This window comes from Ananas comosus, linkage group 17 (assembly GCF_001540865.1).
Source record: "Ananas comosus cultivar F153 linkage group 17, ASM154086v1, whole genome shotgun sequence".
In the NCBI taxonomy this organism is placed as follows: domain Eukaryota; kingdom Viridiplantae; phylum Streptophyta; class Magnoliopsida; order Poales; family Bromeliaceae; genus Ananas; species Ananas comosus.
The window spans coordinates 4,450,986-4,474,883 of record NC_033637.1 but is presented as its reverse complement, the minus strand read 5'-3'; the positions used below and the strand labels follow the sequence as shown (position 1 = coordinate 4,474,883).

Below are 23,898 nucleotides of genomic sequence, written 5' to 3'. Positions count from 1 at the left end.
GAGTTGTCCTACCCAAAAATATTTAATATTTTAAAATTTTAAAATTTTAAAATACATGAAAATTTAAATGCTTGTATAAATGCTTTTTAAATTTTGGAACATTTTCACTTATATATCTTATATATTATTTTTTAAAAAATAGTATTTTAATTTTTAATTTTTCAATTTTTTATATTTTTAACTACAATTAAAAAATTAAAAAATCCAGCCCGGCCCGGCACACCCCGTGCCGTCCAGCCTGTGCTGGACCGGGATCCAAGACTTTCCGCCCCGGCTTTAGGGCGGGGCCAGTCTTCAGCCCATTTTGGCCCAGCTATGCGGCGTACTGGCCCATCACATCCCACATTAGACCCCCTGGAATTCAAGCACACAATCTGGATCTTTATTTCAAATGCACAAACAGTATCAAAGTCGTGTAGACTCCATGTAGGTCGGGTGGCGCGCAAATAACATTGCTATATACTGTTACATAGTAGTACATTATAGCACAATCCTCAACACGAAGCAAAGAACCAAGCCTTAAATAGAGAAGGGAAATTTCATACATAATTCATTCGTTTAGGAAGACTAATGCCTGCTCTTTTAAGAAGGTCACCAGCGGCTTTTACAGCCAATGGTATGACTTCCTCCTGCACCATGAAAGGGGAAGAATGAGCAACTCTTTAATACAGCAAATACCTGATATGAATGCATTATCTTCAATTATGCGAGCTAAGCTAAGCTTGTGGATATTTTAATGAAAAAAGTTTAAATGCTTTTATGAACCGCTCTCTAAAAGCACTTCCCTGGAAGCTCCAGGGAGGACAAACTTTGTGCCCTAATAGTAATGAAAGAACCAGTTTGTTATTAAGCCAAATGACAGCACTAAACAAGAAAATCAATCCAAAGATAAGTATATTAAAATATTGTTTTCTTAAAGAATTTTGCTTGATTTTCTAATCCACGACGAAAAGACAATTAGGTCAGAATACCTCATTGATGTTCAAGATCTTCTGATCCTTCATAATCCATTTCCCATTACACATGACAGATTCTATATTCTCTGTGCGCATGCAGTAAACGAGGCTAGAAATACTGCAAAATGGAGCAAAGAAATATTAGCAGTTTTTTTTTTCGCAGTTCATCTATTGATAACTTCTATATTCAGAAAAAAAGCTAAAGCAGTCAGTATTCTTGTGAAATCCAGTTGATTCAAATTTAATGCCCATCTAATCTAATAGTAATAGAAGCTCCACTTGGATGATAAATTGTCACTCATTTTCATGCCGACTATTTTCCTCTCTTCCGACCTCCTAGTAACAACTAACATGTTAGTGTATGCGGCTTCCACTAATGGCAATCCAAGTTGCAAATATTTCTTGAAGCCTTGAAGATTGAAATACACATTCGTCTAAGAAATTAAAAACCGCGTCTTACATCTCTGCTGCTCGGTGTGATTAAATTAATACCCTTGCAAAATTATCAAGTAACATATATGATCCATCAAAATCTGAATTTTCATAGATATCTCTAAAAAAGTAAACTCAAATTCTTGCACATTATCATCGAAATGTTCCTCTTTAAAGAATTAGTGTTGAATGCCAAACCAACTTTTTCAAAGTGAACTGGATGGCATTGGAATAACAATATGAGAATACAAATTTACAAATAAAATAAGAAATTCATGTGGGTTACATACCAGTCATGTAAAGGAACCATCGACCAAGAAAAGGGATTCACAACAATCATGTCAGCCTGCAAAAGAGGAAATAATTCAGAGGCCATTGATAATTAACAGGCTTTCTTTATTCCGAGACTCCAAAATATCTCTAATGCTTTTTGTTTCTGTTTAGTATCTAATTGATCTCCATTCTCAAAGTTGAACTAGTTTTGTTCTGGACTATTTAAAGGAAATTAATAAAGCCCAACTCGTAAAGCTAGTCCAATAATCAACTAGAACTTCACCTTTTGAGGAAGAGAAGTAATTCCAAAAGCTAGGCCAAACAAGCATTAAGTGGATTCAGCACTCAACACATCAATCACTAAGAAAAAACGGGTATAAGGTAATAATCTCACCTTTTTCCCAACTTCAAGAGACCCTATCTCATTGTCCCACAAAACTGTTTCAGCACCATTTATCGTTGCCATCTTCAGTACAGTTTCAGCAGGGATGGCAGTTGGGTTTGTTGTTCCAGTAATGTATGACTCCCGTCCTTTATTGATAAGAGAAGCTAGATACATCTCATCAACTGGATAAAGTAAAACAGGGATTCTATAAATATCAGCAGAGCTATTTTCTCCCAAAATAAAAATTGAAAGATGTACAATTCAGACATCGAAACTTCTATGACACAATAAACATCTTCTGCTCTTCGTTTAAGAGTAAATGAATCACCATATGCAGTACTTTTGAGCAATGTTACTCACATTCGTAGACCATAGTTCTTGGCAATTGCAAAAAAAAACTCTAATTACAAGCTCTACAAAGGGAAAAGAATGATGCTTATCGAAATGAAAATTTAAGGATCCTGAAACAAACCAATGCTCATTCTATTATTGCTCGGTGCTCCGTCGGTACCAAGAGAAACACAAACACCATTCTCAAGCATTTCCTTTATAGGAGCAAATCCCAGCATGCGCATCGCAGAGGCAGGGCAATGAGAGACCTTAACACCAGCACCGGAAAAGAAACCTATCTGCAAAAGATCAAATGAACGATTAGTCAGCTATTAATTTATAGCACATTTCGGCAGATAAGGTAATAAATCAATATTCGGAAGTTCAGGTAGCTATTTCAAAGTATGCAATAGTTAGGTAAGGTCTTTACATTTCAATCATATTTTAACGAAATTTGATATTTCCATGGACACATTTGATGTTTAGGGACAAGTTAATTACACTCACAGCTTGGGACTTCCCGTATGATCTTCCCAAAACAGTTTCGCTGTCACTAAACAGTGATTGTTGAAAGCTTACAAATAATAATATGCTCACCTCAGCATCATTCAGCCAAACGGAATGTGCTGCTAATAGATTGCTCCTTAGAAATCCTAGTTTCTCCAAGTATGTCACTGTACCATGCTCAACTCCTTTTGTATTCACGATGAGCTGATTTTCGTAAGGGATTTCTGCAATATGCTGCACAAATATCAAATAAATGCATTGCGTTGACAACTAAACTGTAATTATAATTATAAAGCTGAGTAAAACTTTGTGGACAAAAATGATTATGATGAATGGTCGGTGCAAAATCAAACAGCACAAATATTAACAGAACTTGCCCATCCACCAGGATTCAGGTAAACAAATTCTTAGACTCTTCAAGCACCAAAGAAAATAACATGCAAAGAATGATCAAATCAGTATAAATTTCCCAGAGAAAGAGAAATGCACAAGTGCTTCGAAAGAAAGAGGCACTTTAATTCTAAACTCATGTAATAAACATTAGAAAAGAAAGCTTACAAAGTCTAAGAGACTTTATGTTACAAATTTGTTCGAGTGATAACAACAGCTGTTATTTGAAGAAAATGAACATTTGTGGGGAAGAGTAACAGAAAAATGCTCTATAAATTTGTATCAAGCAATAGCTACTATTTTATACTAACAACATTTTACTTCAGGTGTTGAAATCCTAATACCAATGCTTGAATTGAGAAACAAAATATAACTTTTTTTTTTTTGAGAGAGATAGGTAGCATGCTACCCGCTTCGTTTATTTCATTCAGAAATAAACTTAGTTAGAAATGTAAATCAACTAGGCTTCGAACTTGGAACCTCGGGTACCAACCACCAAGCCCTTTGTCACTTGCGCTAGGGACAATCGGTAAAAAAATAACTTGTTAGCTTAGACATGTAATCTTCCATTTTATTGCAGTAATCCAACATCTTGTCCTCAATTTGTGAATAATAGAAAAGATTATGAGTGTTCTCAAAAAGAAAGTAAAGAATTAAGAGCAGATTATAGGTATGAAAATGAGAAGATAAGAAGCAAGCAATTTCTCCAAGCTAACAGTGATACAGATAACGAAGTTTTGCCTTAGATGGCAAATTATTCACAAATAAGCTTGTGATTTGCAACAGCATATCATGATAATTATCGGTAGTCAAAATAAATTACCAAGAAGGTTACTACGAGTATGCTTTATTAGATCAGTACCATATGGATGCCTGTCTTTAGTTCCTGAGTGATATCCCGAGTTTCAAGTAGCAACCGATCAGTCGCGTTCATGATTTGTCTTATCCCAAACCAAATCCTGATACGCCCATCGGCTGTATTATGGTGCTTTTCGTAAAGTTCCTTCTGAGACTGTAATAAGAAAATGAATATTCAACCTTTTCAATACATACATACATACAGGATTCAGTAGAAATCTTGATTTTCCTTTACTAGTTTCTGTCAAATAATTAAGCGCTACTTTCCAAACTACAATTTTCACTAAAGAACTCTACATACAATTTACCATATAAAGCACAATAATTGTGGCAAAGAACAAGGGGAGTCTAGGCATTTTCTTTTTAATCCTATAATGTTGAAAAGAAATATGTACCACTTAGAAAACATATTCACGTGTAAATGAGCCAAAATGCTTCTAAGAATTGCATACCTCTGCTTAACAGTTCTCATTAGTGAACGTGGGAGATACAAGAGCCTAAATCAAAAGCGTGAGCGTGCACACACAAATACACAAGAGAATAAGTCGGAGACAAAAAGGTGTGGTGTATAAGATGACCTGAATGCAATAATCAGTAGAGTGTGAGCTCCAATTTGGAGGCAGACCCTCACCCGAGTCCATAGTTGACTGGGTCAAGCATGCACGTAAACCCAACAGCTCAACTGCTCTTGCCATCTCTGAAACATATTGCCCTCCTGCTTCCGCAAAGCACGTTACCTGAGTCAAAAGGTCAGACATACAATTAAAGTGTGCTTACGGGAATTCAAAATTTACTTTTACATAACATCAGCAACGACTGTATATCCAACATGATATATAGTTTCAGAATAAAAAGAAATTAAAATTGCCAGCATAAGAGCAAAACTCTGCCAAGAAACCAAATCTGTTTGTTATTACTTAAGAATATGAATAACCTACAAAATTATGATGAACTACTCAAGTTTCTTCTAGAGAGGACAGAAGGTCGCTCCTGTTAACATAAAACACCAGCAATGAGTACTGGAGCAAAACTAATGAAATTACTTTAATATGTAATTGCAGTCACCGGAACAGAGAATGATATGCAATTTATACTCCAAATGTGTGATCAAGATGAATGGCGCAAAAAAAAAAAAAAATCAAACTTCCAGAGATATCAAATTGTTCATCAAGTTGAAGGAGCCATCTAATGAGGGCAGAGTAATACAACTATATGAGACACTATGGAAATTTTCGTGAAGGAAAGATACTAACAAGTATTATGCACATTCAAGCAAACTCAAGCTTTTTTTTTTAACCAATACACATATTTGCACAGGCACCCAGAACAAGTATTACGCACATTCAAGCAAACTCAAGCTTTTTTTTTTTAACCAATACACATATTTGCACAGGCACCCAGAACATTAATTACTATAGAAATACTTTTAAGATGGCTCAGAACTGAAAGATTAAGAACATACGCATACCAAAAGCATGTATTACATTAACCTTTGTTTAGGAAAAGCAGTAAATATTAAAGCTTCGCAATTAACTAAAACTGAAGTACCCGAAAAAGCTTTCAGATCAGAGAGAAAAGATCATATATGGAGAAGAGTCACCACTCACTCCGGAGTGAATGAGCTCAATCCCACAGAGCAGGGTGGATAAGTAGGAGTCTTCCGGGGTCATGTGGGATTCATAAGGCCATATGCGTTCGTGGAGCCACGTCATCAGGTCCACGTCGTCGGCGATTCCCCTCCCCAGCTGCTGCGACGTGTGTACGTGGGTGTTCACAAACCCTGCCACCCAAAATAACCCCAATTCTTTCTAAACTTTATAAAGTTCAGCCTACGTCTCAGCTACGTTCTTACATTCTATCATCTTTTTTTGACTGAGAATTTACATCAATATATGTTACATAAAAATATGCAAAAATACGCATCAATTTCAACGCGAACTCTTCAATGTCTCATACAAGTAAAATAACACCAATTACCAATTACAAAAGAAATTACATTAATTTCAACCACGTACTTCACAGTTGTCTTAAATAGACTCAAAGATATCACGTGGCTTCAATATCTAAGCATCTATTCATAGAACAACTTACAAAATAGATTTAGAGCTATCGAAATTGACAGTTCAATAGACAATTTACATAATTTAGGTGATTGTACTCGAGATTTATATACATAATACACCGCTGTTCTCCGATAGCTTAAGCTTTTAGAGAAAAGCGACTGTTTCATATTAGTTAACACGGTATGGTATTGGAACTGGAAGGTCTAAGTTCGTTGCGTTGAATATAAATTTTAAAAAATATTGTTTGCTTTAGAGAAAGATCGTTGAATATAAATATATAAAAATAATACTATAAGCTTTTAAAAGAAAACACTGTTATGAAGTAGCTTAAGCTTCTAAAAAAAATTCACCGGAATTCAATAATCATTCCAAATTTATAGATAAAATATATGTTGAATTGGGGGAGAGAGTGGGAACCTGGGAGGACGACGCGGCCGCGGAGGTCCACAACTTCGTGGGCGAGATGGGCGAAGTCGGCGAGGATCTGCGGGGAGGCGCCGATGGCCTCGACGCGGTCGCCGGAGACGACGACGGCGCCGCCGAGGAGGACGCGGGACTCGGCGTCCATAGTCACGACCTCGGCGTTGTGGAGGACGACGACGCGGGGTCCCGCCGCCAGAGTCTCGCCGGAATCCGCCATTGTTTCCGACGATAGAGAGAGAGGGAGGGAGGGGGGGAAGAGGAAGAAGGAGAGAGATGGGGTTTTGGTCAACTGGGAGTGGAAATGGTTGATCGTCTAGGGCAGTGTGCCAAACTAGTTAAAATGTGGGAGTAAAACCTACAGGATTTGGGGATTATTTTGAATTACTGCACACTTTTTTAAAATTTTAATTTTATTGTTCAATTAATCTTTTAAATTACCTCAATCAACAATATTTTAATCTTAAAATTTAAATTAATTATTTAATTTAATAAATGTATAGTTATGAAAATTGTATAATATATATTATCTATATATCTCTAAAGATAAATGATGCTCAGATTTTTAAAGTTAAAATATTATTGACAGAGTAAAATCAAAATTTTATAGGTTGGATGGCAAATTTAAAATAGCTTGTAATTTTGGTAATTTTTGTACGTTTTTATTAAAGGTGGGCTTCAGTTTTGGATCAACATTTTGTTTTGGTACCGATATCTTAAAATAAATTTTGCTGAATGAATGTTGTTAAAAATATAATAATTATAATTATATATATGTTATTTAGTTGGATATAGAAGAAAGTGTTGTAATTAGAAATAATTTATTTGGTTGTATGCAGTTGAAAAATATATTTTTAATATTTATTATTTTTATATATAATTGTGAGATTATCTCTAATATAAATAAGAAAATATTTTTTTACTAGCTTAAAAAGTAGTTATAAAGATAAGTTTTTTTTTTAATTAAAATTGTCCTCTCTCTCCAACTGCTGCAATTAAAACTACAGTCAATTTATATGTAGTTCTAACTACTGCAATTGAGCTTCATGCAATTTTAATAGCAGAAGTTGGATTCAAATCGATCAAACTAAGCATCGATTTGAATCGGTATTTAGTTATAACTATAGTGCAATTACAGTTAAATGCAACCAAACAACCACTTGTCTACAAGAAGACTTATACAATATATGTAATTTAAGAGACTGGCGTGAAATTCACATAGATAAAGTTGAATCACATGGTATGTATTATTTTAGCTAATAACTTTTTTAAAAAAATTCTACATACACATATGATTTGGGAGGTATAACATTTTTTTCTCAAAAGGATAGTGGACTACAATTCCCTCAAAAGTATCTGAATTTTATATTTATTTTTAACAGGTTTAAGTGGAAAAAAAAGTTTCCCTAAAATTTCTCCATTATTCTAACGCCCATTCAAACAAGAAAAAGGACTGGGAGGTCTTTTGATTGAAAGTGTTAATATAAATTTGTGGACTTATATTTTTACTATATTAATTTTTTGTTTGAATAATATGGTATTAGTATCGATTCTATATTCGTTTGTTCTGTGAAGTCGTATGTTTAATTCTTATCTTCGATATTTAATAAATTAATTTCTCGCAACATATAATGGATTAAGTCAATTTCTATTTTCTATCACATCTGTTAAGTATAAATTTTCAGCAAGCTTGATTCAGCTTGTCAACTCACTAAAAAAAATCGAAAAAATCTCTATTTTAGAAAGAATATCAAAAGTCTATAAAATCTACAGTATGAGTGATCCAGAGTGCCTTTCTTCTAAATATATATTAACAAAAACCATTACTGCTATAGCTTACTAAGCATATTCACATAAAGAACATGGTGTGAGAAAGCTAAGTGTGCGTTTGTTTTGCCGGAATCCAAAGGGGCTGGAGCTTGTGATTTTCAGCCGTACATCCGATTTTGACTTCGCCTTGGTAGGGATAAAGTCGCGATTTCACGCCGTACACGAAGTCGAGAGAGAAGCTTACAAACTGTATGCGAAGTTCACAAACCATCCCCGCATCCAAATCTGCAAATGTAGACAGGACCTTACAAACCGTATGCAAAGCTCGCAAACCATCTCCGCATCCAAATCTCCAAATTTACTTATTGCTTCCAAATATCTGCACTTGCGGTTTGAAAAGGTGAGAAACTTCTGCCCTGAAGATTAGACAAAACAAACACGTCCTAAAGTTATTCTCTCGCAAGCTAATGAATTGAGATTGAGGTTGCTCGAAAAGTATTTCATGAGTCGAGTTTGGGCTCAGCCTTTACAAGCTTGATCAATCGAGTTTCGAGCGGAACACGAGTAGACCCTGAGTTACACAGCTAAAATTATTGGGTATGGAGGTATTATAATTAGTCAACTAAGGGACCGTTTGGTTTGGAGTAAGTGGAAGGTTGGAACTCAAGTTCCATCACTTTCCGTGGTTGTTTTCGTATAAGTCAAAAAAATATATATATAACTCAAGTTATATTAAATTTTTACTTTACTTATTTTTAACTTCCACCTTTAGTGCTGAACTCAAGTTTCACCGCACTCAATTTTTTCTAAAAAGTTAATTAAATATTAAAACTTAAACTTTACTTTACAATGAATTAGAGTTACCTGTTTACAATGGGTTAGAATTATCTTTAAATAATAATAGAGAATTTAATAATTTAATATGTTGGATTTTGTGTGGATAAATTTATCACTATATTTAAGAGATAACTGGATTTATTTACTTGCATCAAAAACAAATAATCGAACTTAAAAAACTAGTTACACTACTATCAAGTTACACCAGAACAAACTAAAAAAGTACTTAAATTTAATTTTTAAAATATATAAGTTACATCAAAACAAACAAGAAAAATATAATTGTACTTCAAGAAAATTTCAACATTACTATACTTGAGTTACATTGAATCTAAAGATTCGTGAATCCAAGCTCCCACTAAGTGATAGCAGTGAAGTACGTATTATTCATGTATAATAGCAGGGAAATATATATTATTCATTTAAAATGTATTATAATAAAAAAATATTTTATTCCTTCCATTTGTCAACTCCCCGGATTCGTGGACTTCTAACTAACAATAACATAAGCGAATCGTTAGTAGATACACCAACTTTTATTAAACAATTGTTGACAGAAAAGGAAAAAAATGATTTAATATGGTGCTAGTTAACATATATACGCATCATTTTGAAAACAGAGTAAAACTTTCATTTGTTGAGATGATTAAGTTCTTGGTTTCAAACTAAAATCACGAGCTCCAACTGAAATTTCTGATTTTAATAAAAAAATGAAATAATTTATTATAAATACTTTTCTAGATTTTTTAAAAGACAGATTTTATTATATATATATATATATAGAGAGAGAGTTGAGCTAGAATACTATTGATAGTAAGCGAGCTTCGTTGCCACCCATATATTTTTGATGATAGAGCCTCCAAATCAACGATCAGTACCATTGAACATTATCTATACCACTTGAAGTGTTTAGAAATCAAATTTTAAATCTTTTCGACATCATTTGCCTAATGATCAAATGGTTTCAAAATTTGTAATTTTAATGGTCGATACGAGACGTTTTCTCGTTTAACGGTGTAAAGATATTCAAATCAATTGAATTTTTGTTAAAAAATTCTTTAAACTATTTAAAACAAGATCTATACTCTTGATCTTGATTACAAGATTCCTATCATTATTTTTTAAAAAATATTTATTTTCAGCCGTTCATTTTTGTGTCCACTCGATGGATAAGAGAATAACGTCGAAAATGCATGAAATTTGATTTCTAAACATTTCAAGTGGTATAGATCATGTTCAACGATTCAGATCGTCGATTTAGAGGCCCCATCATCAAAAACAAATGGATGGCAACGGAGCCCATTTGCTATCGATAGTATTCTAGCTCAACTCTCTCTCTCTCTCTCTCTATATATATATATATATATATATATAATTTCTATTTTTTAAATTATATAAGCAAATAATTTTGTGGAACATAATGTGCATGCTAATGATGAGCTGCTTACAGTAAAAACATCTATTGAATTTATTTGGCAACAACAAACAAATTTATTAGTTTTTTTATTACCTCTTTTTTCAAAGATGTTTTTGCAGCATTCAGGTTAAATTATAGTGCTAGCTAGCCAATACTAGAGAAAAAAAAAACCATCCATCTACATGTTCAATCATATTGAATTAAGTTTCTGGTATCTCAAATGAGTAGAAGCTCCACGTGTATGAAACAGTGCCTGACACCCTGATTAATCATCTATTCCAAACTTGGTGCGTAATAGGATAGGATATAATCTTTTTATCTGTAATTAATATCCCTTTTCTTATTATGTATGTTTGCGTTTTCAAAAAATGTTTTAGAAAATAGTATTTGGAATCTTTTGATTGAAAAAATAAATTTTCGTTCATTTAAATATTTTTAAAAATAATTATTTTGAAAAGTGATGTTTTTCGTTTTTTCAATGCTTAGGCTTAGTTTGGTATTGAAGCTTAACAGACGCTATTAGATAAAATGGTGTTAGAATAAAAGCATGTAGAAATATATTTTTGCGTTCTCCGACTGGACCGAAGAAAATATATTGCAACCGATTCATCGCAATGTGCGAAATTCAATATTACAAATTAAAATAAATAAAATATGTTTTTATCGTATTTTTTCATCATCACACGTAACGCAATTTCAAACGAAATCTTAATATAGAAAAAGGCCGGTTGTGGAAAAAAATATATTTTTTCCACAAAAACCTTTTTTATTTATTTATTTTTTCCAAGAACCGTTTTAACCCCGAGTCTCAACCTCACGTGCGTGTCACGTGCTTTGCCAGGCCCATCGACATCATATTATGTACTTTGGTAACCATCACAATTCATGAGAGGGGTACACCACTTGCACCATCTTGGGCGGGCCACCTATACTCACCAACCCCGCAATAAAGTATCCTAAACCAGCATGGTTTAGTAATGCACCAGTGGCCAACCCCAACTAAAGTGACAGGGAGAGGGTACAGTGAAACTCACATCTCTCCCCTATGGAAATCTCATTACTCCCTAACACATGCTTCCCCGTCTCTCTCTCTCTTTCTCTAGATCTTGTGAAATTATTGATTAAACTTAGTCCACCGTGTTTAGTCGTGGGCCGTTAGTTGATATGCTCTTATCTTGTTTTTATACTGATGATTGTTTAGTAAGAAGGATGTTAAAATTAGTCAAATATAGCTATTATATTATCGAAAGTATAGAGAATCTGGTGCTTACAGCTTTTTAGCTCTTAAATCAGTCCCTTTAATCATTTCTAATTTTTAGATTAATACTATTACTCTGTGGGGACCACTCAATCTTAAGAGTATTATTCAATCTTAGAAAGGATCGTAATCATTCCAATCGTATAACTTTTTATCAAAGAATCAAAAAATCAAAAGCAAAAAATTCTCTATACTTCCGATAGTATAGTAACTCTACACAAATTAGTTCATCCTATATATTACTTGTAATAATTACGTGTTTATAGAATCTTCACAATTTTAAGACGACCTGACAGTTAATAATCGGCAACTATATAAAAAGAATAGAACAGAGTTCGACAGAAACAAGATAACTGAAACAGATATTAAAAGTTAGATGATTCAACTACAACCACTTGAAAGTAAAGATTGCAATTTGTAAGAAATTTTAAGATTTAGTATGGAGAGAAAATGAAGAGCAGCACTGGGCTGTCTAGGGATGACATGGCGGACTAGGTGCATGAGTTTTCTCCCTTAGTTCTCAAACATTAATGCATGGCTGAAACTCCATTTTCTCCAATAGCTTTGGTAGGCACACATACTCCTCCAAACCCCAACAACACAGCTTGTCCCTTTCATTCCTAATCCTACATACTTTGTTAAAACAATTCTATCTTTACAAGCTTATGTCATGAAGTTAAGGATTCTCCAGTACTTCTCTATTTATACATACAACTCTTCCTTAAGCTTCTCCTCACTGCAAAATCGCTTCTTCCACTACCCCTCAGAAGCACTTTCTCTCTCCCTTAATCCATTCAACATTCAACATGGTATAACTTATTTACATATAACCTATAAGCTTTAACTCTTTGGAATAATATTTTCATGTGGGTATCTTAATTTTTACGTGTTTAAACAGATTGCGGAGTTAAAAGAGTCTTCTCTCATCGGGAAGGAGCTTATTGTCAAGCAAGGAGAGCCCACACTTGTCCCCCCAGCTGAGGAAACACAAAAGGGCTTGTACTTCCTCTCCAACTTGGATCAAAACATTGCGGTGCCTGTCCAAACCATCTACTGCTTCAAATCAGATGAGAGGGGGAACGAAGAAGCCGCTACAGCGGTGAAGGACGCGCTTTCGAAGGTCCTCGTGCACTACTACCCGCTCGCGGGGCGGCTTGCGATAAGCGCGGAAGGGAAGCTCATCGTCGACTGCACGGGCGAAGGCGCGGTGCTCGTGGAGGCCGAGGCCGACTGCGACATGGAGGATGTCGGCGATATCACGAAGCCCGACCCGCCGACTCTCGGCAAGCTTGTGTACAATATTCCGGGGGCGAAGAACATCTTGGAGATCCCTCCTTTGGTGGTTCAGGTAGATCCTACGTGCTTAGACTCTTCCATGCAAAATAATTTTTCTACTATAATTTCCAAACTAACTACCATGTTTTTATTAGTTCATTTTGTGTTATTAAGCTAGCTAGCTAGGTATGCAATTTGAACGAGCACATATTTACATATTTGAAATGTAAAATAAATGATTTTGTATAACATTTGCTTATATATATAAGTCTAACCACTATATTTTATTTTACAGCGTTTCGAAAGTATTTTAGTTCAACTTTATATAAAATAACATATTTATTAGTTCTTTAATGACACAAAAAAATCTTTAAATCTCCGTTATCTTGTTATTTTTTTTCTTTCAGAAAATAAAAAAGCATAAATTTGCTTATACATCAATTAAGTAAGAAAGAAAAATTGAAAAAAAAAATATTTATGCATGAATTCACGTACGTACGTTGTTTGTCCATCAGGTGACGAAATTCCGGTGCGGCAGCTTCGTCCTGGGCCTGGCGATGAACCACTGCATGTTCGACGGCCTCGGCGCGATGGAGTTCGTGAACTCGTGGGGGGAGACGGCCCGCGGCCTGCAGCTGTCGGTGCCGCCAGTCCTCGACCGCACCGTCCTCCGCGCCCGCGACCCCCCGGTCCCGCGGTTCCCCCACCACGAGTTCGCAGAGATCGAGGACCTCTCCGACACCGCCGCCATCTTCAACGAGGAGCTCCTCTACCGCAGCTTCCTCTTCGACCCCGAGAAGCTCGACGGCCTCAAACGGAAGTCCGCCATGAAGTGCACGTCCTTCGAGGCGCTCTCCGGGCTCGTGTGGAGGGCGCGGACGGACGCGCTGCGGCTGCACGGGGAGCAGCGGACGAAGCTGCTCTTTGCGGTCGACGGGCGCGCCAAGTTCGAGCCCCCACTACCCAAGGGGTACTTACGCGCATTATTCTGAACATCACCTGACTTCTAATTGTTTACTTACTGATACCGTTCTCTATCAACTTAAATTTTTAGAATAATACGTTAACTACTTTTACAGATATTTTGGGAACGGGATCGTGCTGACCCATGCTTTATGCGCGGCGGGGGAGCTCCTCGAGCGGCCGCTGTCGTACGCGGTCGGGCTGGTGCAGGACGCGGTGAGGCTGGTGACGGACGAGTACATGAGGTCGGCGGTGGATTTCTTCGAGGCGACGCGGGCGCGGCCGTCGTTGACTGCCACGCTGCTGCTCACTACTTGGTCTAGGTTGGTAAACAACCTTTTCTTTTACTATAAATTTAAGCTATCAAAAAATAATATTTTAATATTTTACGTGAATATATATATATATATATATATATATTTTGAGGGGATTATTTTGTATAGAAGGTTCGGTTACTCAAATATCATTTTATTGGCTAGAAATACTATACTCTTATGAATATATAGTTCTTCGTACTTAAAAGACGTTTTCAATAATGGAACTTTTGAATCGACGATCCACTCCGTTAAATATGATTAAGAGTATTTAAAATTTTTAGAAAATAAATTTCGTAATTTTTCGAAATCATAATATAGTCTATTGAGTAAGTGTAAAATGAACGGCCGAAGTCGAACGACGTCCTAAAAATACATGATCAGATTCTTCAATTTAAGATCGGAGTTATTGATCTTTATTTAGGTAGTAAATAGAATTTTTTATCAAAAATTTAACCGATTCCGATGCTTTTACACCATTAAACTAATAAGTATCTTATAGCCGGCCGTTAAAAAATGTCAATTTTATGACCTTTTGATCGTAAAGTAAATAATGTCAAAAAATTATAAAATTTGATTTCTAGAAATTTTAAATATTCTAAATAACATTTAAGGATATGAATTGTCGATCCGGAAGCTCTATCATCGAAAACGACTTATGAGTACGAGGGCGATCGTACTTATAAGAATAGGATTCCATTTTATTAATAAATATGTCTCTTAAATATCTTACACTCCTTAAAAAATAGTATTTTTAATATCTTATATTTGACACAGGTTGGCATTCAATGACGCAGACTTCGGGTGGGGCGAGCCGGTCCAGTCGGGGCCCGTGACGCTCCCGGAGAAGGAGGTGGTCCTCTTCCTCTCCCACGGGAAGGAGAAGCGGAGCATCAACGTGCTTCTTGGCCTGCCCACTTCTGCCATGGTGAGGTTCCAAGAGATAATAGAGGAGATATAAAGTTGAAATTGTTGCGTTCGCCCGGTGCGCCATGTCGGTCTGTGCACAATCTCTGATTAGCCTTTCATCTTATTTCATACTTCAATTTTCACCATTTAGTGACGGTGGAATAGAATGAAGGACAAATCATAGGCGGTTCACCAGCTGACATGGTACACTAGGTACGAACAATAATTTCTCAATATAGAATAAGGAGGAGAAGGAAACCTTTGTTTTAATTTGGAGCGTTATTACATAAGCTTTGTGTATGAAAGGTATTCGTTATTTTACTGCTGCTGCAGATACAATAGATAAAATAATTTGTGTAGTTTTATTTTATCAGTGCTTCTCTGTCGGCAACGACGGGGTGATATTTAGTGAAAACAGTTAAAATTTGGAAATTTCATGAGGTCGATTGTAATTGTATGCTTATGAATTAGATATGTGGGCGATTGATTGTTCTTTATTATAGTAAGGTGTTAATTTGTTCGCAAATTGTAAAAGAAATCATGTTTATGAATGATAAATATGATGTTATGTACGATTTAAATAAGAAATTAAAATAATTGCCTGTGACGTTGTCGTTTTTGTGGAGTCCTAAACAATATATGTTAGTTGTTTGCTTTTTGTTGTTTGGTTAATTAATTTTGAAATAAAAGTGCCCATAGATTTCTACGATGCTATATATATTCATAAAGAATAAATATTATTGAATTATTGGTATTTGTTAGCTTATAGAACTAGACTATACTATATATGGTTCCTTTTGATTATATGTCTCTATCAATTGAGTATCTTAACCCACATCCTCTTCTAATTAAATGGTAATTTTTATGACAGTGTGATGCCCAAGTTTCTAGGTGGGTCATCCATTCTTAAGCTACTCTAGCCCTAAAATATTTAATTCCTTTAACCTTTTGGTCTAAGCACTGCCTAAAATACTATAGGTTCTATAAGTGTTATATTTCTCCTTTTAAGTCTTGAGGTTCTCGTCAGGTTCAAACACATTCATAAATATTAAGCGATGTAAAATTTGTCTTGCTAATCTAAGCTGACCTTATAGAGAGCCACGTTCTACAACGATTATCAGTCGAGGAGCCGCACTCTATCCGCTGTATGACCCTAGCTCAGCTAAGACTTGTCTCACACTTTAAACTGGTGATTGGCTCTTATATTAACTATGATATGTGCACATTTTGGGGTATCTTTGATTTCGATTTGAAAAAATAAATTACATTTTTCATTATTTTCCGATAAAAGAACTTACAAAAGAGCCATAAGGCGCGACACATGGTGACGGCCGGGCAGGGTTAGTGGTCAAATTATCCTATTAGTTAGCTATAATTTGAAATAACAACAAAAAAAAAATAGAGTGGAAAGAAATGTTCCTAGTTTCTACAATGTTCAGATGAAATCATGCTCCTTACAATTACAAATGTTTGAAACTGTTTCGTTTCCTATGTACACTATTGTAGTTGCCACTGCAGTTAAAAGTATAAGTGGAAATAAAGAAATATGGATGCCAAGCTAACATAACTGTAGTTAAAAATAGAACCCGAAATAAAGAAATACCACCATAGGAAACAATACAAGAAATCATTTACTATCGGACTCTGATACCATATTGTCCAAAATGATTGATGTAATAAAAGATCGCCTAAATATATATTTGATAGGAAAATAAATTTATGCAAGCTAAACATATATATTTGATCGAATGTTATTACTTGTACGAAGAGTTTGGTATATAAGAAGAATAAAATGGGCCGAGTGGGCCTATTGTAGGTTGGACCCTGCATGGCCCATGATTTGGTGGCCCATTGGGCCGATGGCTAGTCATCGTATGTTTCTTTCATCTTGTAATTTTTATAATTATTATCTAAATTAAAGAATAATATAAGTAAAGTTAATGTAAAAACTAAAAAATAAAATTGATTTTCTTTTTTAATGCTATATTGGACAACTTCCAAAACAGTTTTAACCCAAAAAAAAATGTGGACGGAGCATGGCACGCCACAATTGTACGGCTATAAAGAAAAAAACTTTTGAGTCTCCCATAATATTGCTATTAAAATATTAAGATAAAAACGTACAAAATTTATTTGAAATCATCTGAATTAGCTATGCAATATTTTTAAATTTTAAGTTTTACTTCAAAATTAAAACTAATTACTTATACTAATAGATTTATAGTCGGAAAAATTTTATAAATTATATTAACTAAATATATAAAAATAAATGATCATTTAACTTTTAAAGTCAACATGTGTATGGCTGATTAAAATTAAATAAATTAGATGATAAAAGTAAAATTTTAAAATATTAGAAGTCAAAATAAAATTGTTCATAATTTTCGCTAATAAAACGTTCTTATTAATCATTTATTTGTTAAAAAATATTATATAACTGCTCACGTGCGTGGCCCATAGCGGCGGCGCCGCACGTGTCTGCGATGACCACGTGTCGCGTACTCCGTGTAACGGTTAAACATCACGCCCGTGGGGGCCCACTTGAAATTTGTGGGTCCCACATGTCGGGGTTGTGATATGCAACCGTTACACCGAAGATCGCGGCTACTGTGCGACGACTCAGGAATGTTGACCGCTCCGACCAATCAGCGCCGTCCATCCGTAGGAGTCGCGTACGAACCGACCATTATCGGGATAGCCTGATATTACCCTTTTATATTATAAAAATATATTTTCAAACAAATTTTGGTCACTTTTTTTGTACTATTATACCCTTTTTCCTTTATTGCATAACGCAAAATTTATTTATTTATTTATTTTTTATTATAGCCAAACGAGAATAATAATTTTATAATAATTTTAAAAAAGATGTCAAATAAAGTTAGAAAAAATTCACCGAAATTTTATATTTTGTTACTGCATGAATTATCCCAATATAAGCAATCTTCTAGCTAGCTACTTCTATACTCTTTTATATAGAAATTTTATTTATAGAAAAAAAATGTTAATTATGACAGCGAAGAATGTCTTAATTAAATTTAGACGAAAGAAAGAAATAACTTCGTTGGAATTTATTTGAGTTCTCTAAAAATTTTTTCTTATGTATTATCAATAAATTTATATATTTTTATGATATTTTCATCGTTGGAGGTTTGAACAAATTAGAAAACTAAGTACTGGGGATTCACAAATGACATGACAGTTTCATAGAGAATTTAGGGATGAAAAAAAAAAATTGTGTAGAAGTTTTTAAATATTAGTTTTTTGTATGCTTTTTAGGAATATACTAGTATTTATCCCTTTTTTTTTCTCGGTGTCTTTCAACTTCTAATTTTTTTTTATAAAAAATTGTATTTAGTTACATACACTTTTTTGTCAAATTTTATAATTTTATAGCAATTAACAGTTAGTTCATCTAATTTAGTTTTTTAAAGTAATTAAATTTAATAAATTATTAATAATTTTTAAAAATTTATAATTTTCTAAACTAATATTATTTAGCCTAAAATGATTAGAAGTTGATGAGATTTAGTTAAACAAATAAAAGTTGAGAGGCCTATGGCCATATAATTTTTATATCTACATTTAGAGCCTAATTTTTTTTTTTTAAGGCGCAAAGTAGTATTAGTATGTAGATCTATTTATACTTATATATGAAAGCTCAATTTTCTAATGCTGATGTGGAGGCCTTTACTTGTTTTGGGCTAATAAGTGGAACTCATCTTCAACCAAAACTTTTTTTTTTATGTATATGTAAGACACTTTTTGGCATGCTTCATTCTTAAGCCTCTTTATCTTCTTGATATATCCATTCTTACGCCTTTTTCTGTCTCTCTTCATTTTTTCTCTATAATATTTTTTATAACTGTCCGCCACATCTTATAGGTTACTATATTAGTTAATATAAAGACTAGATATGTTTATACTTTGATATTCAAATGTAAAATGTAAAATATTTAATATAATATTCACATTTCTTTTCGATAACAATAATTTTATCAGAGATATACATGCGGTTTGAATATTTTACAGAGGACTTTTTCCTGGTCGAACCGGGATTTCGCAAACCGGGTCCATTTCGCACTCTTTTCTGAGCCCATTCTCCGACCGGGCTAAGAGAACCGGTTCATCCGGACCGGGAGCCTATATATACCTGCTTCACCCCTGCGCCTCGCTCTCTCCCTAGACAAATAAAGCTAACCCCATATATTTTTCTAGAGAGAGAGAGACAGAGAGACAGAGAGAAATCACTGTGTAATATCTCCTTCGATCGCTCCGCTCACGCTCCTCGACGCAGATTGTTCCTTCCCGTGCACTGTCCCAGGTTCGTCTCTCTCTCTCTCTCTCTCTCTCTCTCTCTCTCTCTCTCTCTCTCTCTCTAAACTCTAGAATTCTTCTTCTACCTCCTACACCCCGCTTCCCAAACCCTAGGTTCTTTTTCCTTTTTTCGGCGATTTTGATCTTGGATTGGAGCTCGGGAGATCGCGACGATCACTCTGAGCCCTCTTTTTGCCGTTTCCGTTTCCATTCCGGGGCGATCTATTAGCGTAGAGGAGGAGCTCACTTCCCCTCAGTGGAAACCTCGCGTCGCGCGCCCCACGAGGATGTCCGTGGTCTCCGCGACAAGGGCACGGTGTTGAATCGTACTCGTGAAACCCCTCCTCCATCTCCTCGCTTCCCGAGGAGAGTAAACCCTAAAATGGGAAGCGCTCCGTGGAGTAGGAGCGGGTCGACGCGGGGCGCGCGCGTGGGCTCTCGATCAGACCCGTTCGATCGCGCTTCCTCTTTCGTGATCCGGCGCCCGGATCGAGGAGCTCCCCGAGTCAAACCCTCCCTCTTTATTACCCTCCTCTCGATCCAACTCGTGATCTCTCCTTCTCGTTTCAGGCACCCATTTCGCGGCGCTCCTCCCGAGGCTCGATCGATAGAGAACACCCCCGCCCACCCCATCCCCCCCTCATGGAGATCTAGAGGCTTCGGCAACAAGGGTGCGATTAGGGTTTCGGATTAGGGTTTCGGGGCCTACGTTTCCTGCGATGACGAGGGCTCTCCCCAGCTGGCGCCGCTTGTTAACGGCCACAATTACGGCGGTTCTCCTACTCGGCTTCTACTCCTGTCGCTGCAATGAACCTGGTATTATTACCTCTTCGTTTTTTCTTACATTTTTTGGCGGTGTTTTAAAGATCTTCGGTCGATTCTCTTTTCTCATATTTTCCTGTTTCTCTCGCCCCAACATACGACCCCCTCTCAATCTCAAACTTTTTTAAAAAAACATTATTATTTTCTATGTATCTTATTCCAACAACGATCCAAAGCGAATAAAAAAATGGGGGAATAGTTAGTGGAATAATCGTTGAATTCGCGTTTTCTTGTTATTCCAGGATCTAAGTTGCGCCGTTCCGTTGCGTCCGTACCGCGGGAATCCCGTTCCGTCGCCGTTTCCCACCGCAAGCTTCTCGAAGAAGGTAACGACGCCACATCCTTTTATTTACTGCTCCTTTTTTTCGAAATTCCCGATCCAACGGTGGGGATCGCGTCGCGGTTGTGATCTCGTGCCGTTGAGGTGCGGGTCCCACACGTACCGTTGTTCGTTCCTTCGATCTTCGCTTCTATCCCCATTCCTTGTTCTCAGTTCTCACGCGGGAGCGAGCTTTTTATTTTTAGTTGCGTGGGTGGTGGTCCCCACCTTTAGTAGATGCTGCCAAAAATAGTGGCCGCTTTGCGGAAGTTTAAAAAAAAAAAAAAAAAAAAAAATGGTAGGGTAGGGCTTAGGCGAGAAGATAATATTGCGTGCACCTGGTTTATCTCTTTATTGTATACACGGAACGTAAGGAGGGTGAGGTTCATGAGATTCAGTAGTGCACAGGGTTCACGCTATGTTTGTTTAGGGGTGCACGTGGGGCCCATTAGGTGATCTGGTGCGTACGGTCACGACGCCCCACGACGCCTGCGGCAGGAACGACCCGACCGGTACAGGGCCGTAAGAGAAGAAGCGCATGTCGGTCTCTCTCTCTCTCTCTCTCTCTCTCTCTCTCGTAACTGATCACTGCAATAATAATATTAGAAGGAATCAGTTTCGTCACGGCGCCACTCTCCTCGCCTCTGTGCTCTCCTGACGCTGTTCCCCTTTTCCTCCCCCCACGTCCTTTTCTGTTATATACCCTGCCCACGTTGTGGGCTACGCGTACCCCACCGCCCGGTGATCTTATAATTAGGCGCTCAAATTATAAATATTAAATAAATTTTTTGATCAATTAATTAAATTTTTTTTTATTTATTGGAACGATGGAGCAGGGCGGGAGCGGGCGAGGGAGGCGGAGGAGACGGATCGGATAGGGGAGGGGTGCAGCAAGGACGACATCGTGGTGTACCAGGGGGCGACGGCGCCGCTGCCGAGCGGGATCCCGACGTACACGGTGGAGGTGCTGAACGTGTGCGCGCGGGGCTGCGCCATCGAGGGGATCCACCTCCGCTGCGGCTGGTTCAGCTCGGCCCGCCTCATCAACCCGCGCCTCTTCCGCCGCCTCCGCTTCGACGACTGCCTCCTCAACGACGGCCGCCCCCTCCCCAACGGCGCCTCCCTCTCCTTCCAATACGCCAACTCCTTCCCCTACCCCCTCTCCGTCTCCTCCGCCTCCTGCCTCCCCTCCTCCTAACCCCCCTACCTCCCCCAACACCAATCGTACTCCCTATATATCTAGTACACCACCAAACACCAGTGTTTGCTTTTCTTTCTTTTCCCTTTTTGTCTCGAAACTGTAGTTAATGGGGATGAGAAAGGAATGATGATGGAGCCGCGGTGGTGATAATAGGGACGGGGTCACGTGTATATAAATGTAGCTAATTTTGGGACGAGGAAGGCGGAATGTCTCCTGCGAATCCTCTCTCCTCTCTCCTGTCTCTCTCTTGTATTTTTGATACAGCATCATATATGATACATTTAGTTACACGAGAGCTACGGGGCGATACTTCTTTTGGTAAAAAGAGCAGGTGGCCTGTTGAACATGCATGTGTACTCGCTGCTGCGTGCTTATTAATGACTTTGTTTTCCTTTTGTTTTGTTCCTTTTTCGTTTTGCTTGCTGTGGCGTAGTAACACGTGTTTAATTATTATGATGATCTAATTTATTAATATTTTGCTCCTTTTCTCTGTTTGTTCCTTTTTTTTGTTTTTTTATTGTGAGCAGTAGTGACTAGTGAGGGCTAGGTAGTCGCTAGAGGTAGGCCAGTTGAGTAGCTCCCCCGTACGTATAGAGAGGTGCGACGCACTTAATTTCCGGCTGGTCCACGACTATGCGTTAGCACTCGTACTATATATGGGCGCGGGCCTTTTCTTTTGCGGTGGAAGAAATAGTACCTACTGATTAAAAAAGAAAAAAAATGGTACATGATGCTTTGGTGCTTCTCGTACATAATATTAATTAAATGTGCGATTTGATTTTGGTTTTGTGGAAGCTATAAACTTTGTTATAACTTTTTAGTTTTTAGAATTTTTTTTCCTAGAATATTTTAGAAATATGTATTTATGATCGTCTTCTTTGTAAAACCGGGGGGCATTAATAGTCCTATTTAGGTTAGAGTGAGAGAGCTGTGAATTTGTGCTTGACAATAATTTTTTTCTCTACGGTTATTCATATAAACTTATAATATACAATCAAATATTTTCATATTACGTAAAAGTATAGGAAAATGTTTTTGTTAGAAATATCATCTGAAGATGCTATTTTTACTATGTTTCTGATTGAATTTTTTTTTTTCTCTCACTTGATATATGATGATAGATTTGAAAGATATATATATATATATTTTTTAAGAGTAAAATTATATGCTACTAGCTTTTATTTTTCAAATAATAAATTTAACTGAAAATATAAAATAATTAGATTAAAAATTTGAGACGTTGAACATTAATCATTAAATTCTTTATTATCTACGTTAGGGACATTCGGCTGATTATGTAATATAATGCAACTGTTATATTAAAAATATTTTTTCGCTAAACGTTAGTTTGTAAGAGAGTGTCGGCCCGTGCTTGTGAAATGGAGGCAAAAGTGGGGTACTCTTTTCTCAGTTCTTTAATATATAATTAGTTTATAATAATCAATTAGAGAAAAAATTATTATTATTATTATTATAAATGTGAAGTTACGACTTACGAGTTACAACTTACGAGTTACAACAATCTTTTTATGACCGTATGTTGTCGGTGACGTGGGATTGGTGACTTTGCTTCGCCCAAGAAGTCCGTTCTGCCACGCGTCGCAATTTCATTGATGGGCGGGCTCCAGCTTTGTCTTGGAGAGTACGTTTCCGAAGAGTTGAAAACTCTGTGCGGGCACTTTGGTTTAGATCTATCCTTTTGTATAGCCTGATTATTATAATCTTATGGGTATAATTTTTTTGTATTTATAAATTTTTAAACATTAAATTTATTATTTTGATTATTTTTATTTGTTAAATTATAATATTCAATCAACCGTCTACTCAACTCTAGAGCATCACCATTAACTTAATTCGAGATTGCTATTATTCTAACCGTATA

General features: G+C 36.3%; 3 protein-coding genes across 3 annotated transcripts; 2 read left to right on the top strand and 1 right to left on the bottom strand.

The window, feature by feature from the left end:
• On the bottom strand, positions 361 to 6,933 carry LOC109723499 (5-methylthioadenosine/S-adenosylhomocysteine deaminase-like). The gene is made up of 10 exons (XM_020251884.1): positions 6,612 to 6,933; positions 5,739 to 5,911; positions 4,710 to 4,868; positions 4,136 to 4,285; positions 2,974 to 3,117; positions 2,519 to 2,675; positions 2,056 to 2,228; positions 1,679 to 1,734; positions 972 to 1,074; positions 361 to 629 (listed from the first exon to the last, which is right to left on the bottom strand). The coding sequence occupies exons 1-10, from the start codon at positions 6,832 to 6,834 to the stop codon at positions 540 to 542; spliced, it is 1,428 nt and encodes a 475-aa protein (XP_020107473.1). The 5' UTR covers positions 6,835 to 6,933; the 3' UTR covers positions 361 to 539.
• LOC109722688 (omega-hydroxypalmitate O-feruloyl transferase-like) lies at positions 12,574 to 15,932 on the top strand. Its single transcript, XM_020250799.1, has 5 exons — positions 12,574 to 12,705; positions 12,795 to 13,244; positions 13,687 to 14,141; positions 14,251 to 14,457; positions 15,226 to 15,932. Exons 1-5 carry the CDS (start codon positions 12,703 to 12,705, stop codon positions 15,407 to 15,409), a joined length of 1,299 nt encoding a protein of 432 aa, XP_020106388.1. The 5' UTR covers positions 12,574 to 12,702; the 3' UTR covers positions 15,410 to 15,932.
• LOC109723568 (protein TAPETUM DETERMINANT 1-like) lies at positions 20,287 to 22,068 on the top strand. Its single transcript, XM_020251996.1, has 3 exons — positions 20,287 to 20,490; positions 20,739 to 20,822; positions 21,652 to 22,068. The coding sequence occupies exons 1-3, from the start codon at positions 20,394 to 20,396 to the stop codon at positions 22,011 to 22,013; spliced, it is 543 nt and encodes a 180-aa protein (XP_020107585.1). The 5' UTR covers positions 20,287 to 20,393; the 3' UTR covers positions 22,014 to 22,068.